This window comes from Theropithecus gelada, chromosome 12 (assembly GCF_003255815.1).
Source record: "Theropithecus gelada isolate Dixy chromosome 12, Tgel_1.0, whole genome shotgun sequence".
NCBI classification, from domain to species: Eukaryota; Metazoa; Chordata; class Mammalia; order Primates; family Cercopithecidae; genus Theropithecus; species Theropithecus gelada.
In genome coordinates, this window is record NC_037680.1 from 46,156,821 (window position 1) to 46,160,984 (window position 4,164).

The 4,164-nt window shown below is 49.2% G+C and overlaps 1 protein-coding gene across 1 annotated transcript in view; it reads left to right on the plus strand.

Annotated features, from left to right (window-relative positions):
* The window catches only part of LOC112636623 (kelch-like protein 23), a 57,236-nt gene that overhangs the window by 39,450 nt on the left and 13,622 nt on the right, over positions 1-4,164 (plus strand). The window contains exon 4 of the mRNA XM_025405413.1: positions 2,330-3,544. Within this exon, the coding sequence (XP_025261198.1) occupies positions 2,332-3,544 (1,213 nt within the window). The 5' untranslated portion in view covers positions 2,330-2,331. The remainder of the gene's footprint in view (positions 1-2,329; positions 3,545-4,164) is intronic.

Here is a 4,164-nt window from a genome sequence, read left to right on the forward strand (position 1 = left end):
AAAAAAAAAAAAAAAAAAAAAAAAACAAATTTTAAAAATTAAAAAAAAATTGCACACCTGTAATCCTAGGTACTTGGGAAGCTGAGGCAGAGGATCTCGTGAGCCCAGGAGATCCAGGCTGCAGTGAGCTAAGATCGTGCCACTACATTCCAGCCTGGGTATTACATAGCAAGACCCTGTCTCAAAAAAAAAAAAAAAAAAATATTGGGCAATTGCCAGTCGTTGACTACTTCCTGACTGTTCTGGTTCAGCTGCTACCAAGGTTGTGGTCTGGCTTCCTGGACTTCTTATGTGGTTCAGAGTTCTGTTGTCATATACTATCTGGCCATTCATGTGTATTCTGTTTCTGAGACCACACTCTGGGAAACACGTGGTCCTCTGGTGGTGGTGAAGGTCCCTGTGAGCTAGGGACCATCTGTCAACACTCTTATCACTACTAGTGCCTATCCATATCAGGCACTCGAAGCACTTAATAAAATCTTGCGAACGAATGAATTAATGATATGCAAAAATATTTGATACTGGCTTTAGTTGGAACAAGAAAATGAACTTTGTGTACCACATAGACATCCATGACTAGACTGGCCGCCACCAGAAAGGCTGCTCCTTCCAGCTACTATGCTCTAAATACAGTAACCTGAATCCTAGCACGACTGGACTTCGCCTTGGCCCCGGCTGCCCAAAGTTTTTCTCAAAGCTTCAGCTTAACCCCTGATGTGCTCACCAGCCCCAAGGCGCCCTCCTGAGTGCTTTGCGGGGGGTGGGATGGCGTTTGTGGGAAAGGCCGGCTGCTTCTGGCATTTCAAAGGCGCCTCCAATCACTGACCTTTAGTTGTGCCGCATTCTCTCCACTCTTTCCCCCTTCCCTGTCCTCACAATTGGGTCTGGGCTGGTGAAGCCTACTGAGGGAGGGGAGTGTACACACACGCACACGCGCGCGCGCGCACAGACACACTCATATATGGTGTTATTAATAATTCAGGACTCAGGTTATCTAAGAGAAGACGCTCGACCGGGTGTGAAAAAGCGCGCGGGAGAGCAAGCGAGCCAAGGAAGGGGAAGGCGGCGGCACGAGCTGTCTCCCGGGGAAGCCGTCCCACCTGCTGTGGGGGGCGCCGCCGGGGAGGGGCCGAGCCGCGCGCACGCCCGCACGCCCCGCCCCGCTCGCTGAGCTGCCCGGCGACCGGGGAGTTCCCGCGAGTGGCTTCGCGCCCAGGCCGCGCGGGGGGCTGTTCGGGTGGAGGCGGGGGAGCCACCGGGACACCAAAATAGGAGCTGCTTGTGGGGTGGAGCGGCACTAGCTGGCGGCCTCCGAGCGCCTCTTCCAAAGATGGTCAGAGGGGCTGGAGGCGTCCCGGCTCCCGCTCGCTGCTAGCCCGCGGGCCAGCGCCGCGTCCCGAGCCCCGGCGGGAGGTAGGTGCGGTGTGCGGACCCGCAGCCCGAGGCCGGTCTGCAGGGAGCGAGCGGGGCCGGGCGCGGGGAGCGGGGCCGGGCGCTGGCAGGGAGGCCGCGCGGGAGAGGAGCATAGACAATGGCCGCGCGGGCGCCTGGCCGGGCCGAACGCGTTGCGCGGGGGCTGCCTGCGGCGTCCTTCCCACACCTGCACGGAGCGCCAGGCAGAGGGACGCGGGCACCGGGCCCACGGGCGGCATGCGGCGCCCTCGAGTCCAGCCCCGCTCCTGGCCCCGGGGCGGGGCGGTCTCCGGGCGGGAACGTGGGCCAGGGCCCAGGCGCGGGACGAGCAGCGCGCGGAAACCCCTGCGGCGGGCGCGGGGGAGGGGGCGCGGGCTGCAGGGGCTTCGCCGGGCCGCCTTCCTTTCTCTCCTTCCTTAAACGAAAGGGCTCAGGATTTCCCTTTTCCGAGACCTCTTCTTGTCCTTTTATATTTCCATCATCCCTTTCTTGGCATTTCGATGTGATTTGAAAGGGAGACGAGCTCGGGGAAAAGGTTGAATTGGGGCCGAGCCGAGACAGCTGAGGTCCGGCCTCGAGTGGGGTGACCCTTGGACACTTCCCTTGCCTAGTGTGGGATCTGGTCTCCTGAACGCCAGGCCAGGGTAGATTGCGGTGAATGGAATAGCAAATCAGTACTCTCAAAAGGACTACTGAAAAATCCGGGGGCATCATTTCAAGCCCCGAGCTACCCTGAATTTAAATTGACCACCATATAAATGATCAAACTGTCCGTCCACATTTTGCATTTATTATTTAGAATGCTGAACTTAGTCCAATTTTGGAGTATATCCGATGCTAGTCAGTTATTTAGCATTGATTATTTGAGATAATGTGCAAAATTGAAAACACATTTGTTATTTCATATTTATTGCAGCCATGGCTCTAAAAGGACAAGACGATTATATTTATCTTTTCAAGGATTCAACACATCCAGTGGATTTTCTGGATGCATTCAGAACATTTTACTTGGATGGATTATTTACTGATATTACCCTTCAGTGTCCTTCAGGCATAATCTTCCATTGTCACCGAGCCGTTTTAGCTGCTTGCAGCAATTATTTTAAGGCAATGTTCACAGCTGACATGAAAGAAAAATTTAAAAATAAAATAAAACTCTCTGGCATCCACCATGATATTCTGGAAGGCCTTGTAAATTATGCATACACTTCCCAAATTGAAATAACTAAAAGAAATGTTCAAAGCCTGCTTGAGGCAGCAGATCTGCTACAGTTCCTTTCAGTAAAGAAGGCTTGTGAGCGGTTTTTGGTAAGGCACTTGGATATTGATAATTGTATTGGAATGCACTCCTTTGCAGAATTTCATGTGTGTCCAGAACTCGAGAAGGAATCTCGAAGAATTCTGTGTTCAAAGTTTAAGGAAGTGTGGCAACAAGAAGAATTTCTGGAAATCAGCCTTGAAAAGTTTCTCTTTATCTTGTCCAGAAAGAATCTCAGTGTTTGGAAAGAAGAAGCTATCATAGAACCAGTTATTAAGTGGACTGCTCATGATGTAGAAAATCGAATTGAATGCCTATATAATCTACTGAGCTATATCAACATTGATATAGATCCAGTGTACTTAAAAACAGCCTTAGGCCTTCAAAGAAGCTGCCTGCTAACCGAAAATAAGATCCGCTCTCTAATATACAATGCCTTGAATCCCATGCATAAAGAGATTTCCCAGAGATCCACAGCCACAATGTATATAATTGGAGGCTATTACTGGCATCCTTTATCAGAGGTTCACATATGGGACCCTTTGACAAATGTTTGGATTCAGGGAGCAGAAATACCAGATTATACCAGGGAGAGCTATGGTGTTACGTGTTTAGGACCCAACATTTACGTAACTGGGGGCTACAGGACGGATAACATAGAAGCTCTTGACACAGTGTGGATCTATAACAGTGAAAGTGATGAATGGACAGAAGGTTTGCCAATGCTCAATGCCAGGTATTACCACTGTGCAGTCACCTTGGGTGGCTGTGTCTATGCTTTAGGTGGTTACAGAAAAGGGGCTCCAGCAGAGGAGGCTGAGTTCTATGATCCATTAAAAGAGAAATGGATTCCTATTGCAAACATGATTAAAGGTAAGTGGAGATTATGTTTATTTTGTATTTTTTAGATGTTTGGGGCTAGGCCAGCAGTCTCACTTCTCTTGAATTTATCACTTTTGGATGCTATCTAGGAACTATAGTGAATTATATAAATAATGCTGCACAGAATGTTCCAGATAAAAACAGGATAGCATAGTTCCCAACTTGTCTGAGAGTTATGAGAATTTATATTCAAGTCAAGGGCTAGATGAAGAGACAAATCTGGACAGTTTTTCATTTTTTCGTGTTCTTAAAATTGCACCCTTTTAAATTCTGCTTTAAAATTCTGCTGTTCAACTTTTTTCCTCTCAAAATACGCTGATCAGCTTTGAAGAGGTCCTTCATTGAAACCTTGGAAGGTTTGGTCCCTACAGGATGTAACAAAGTACATTCTTCCGGGAACTAGAGACAACCTCTGCTTTTGCAATTCAGTCCTCTCTGAGAGGGGCAGACACCATACTCTCCCTCATGTGGCCCACAGAACCTGGCACACCCCTGGGGCTCGGTATCTGTCTGATAAACACTATTTTCTTTTTTTTCTTTCTTTTTTTTTTTTTTGAGACGGAGTCTCGCTCTGCCGCCCAGGCTGGAGTGCAGTGGCCGGATCTTTTTTT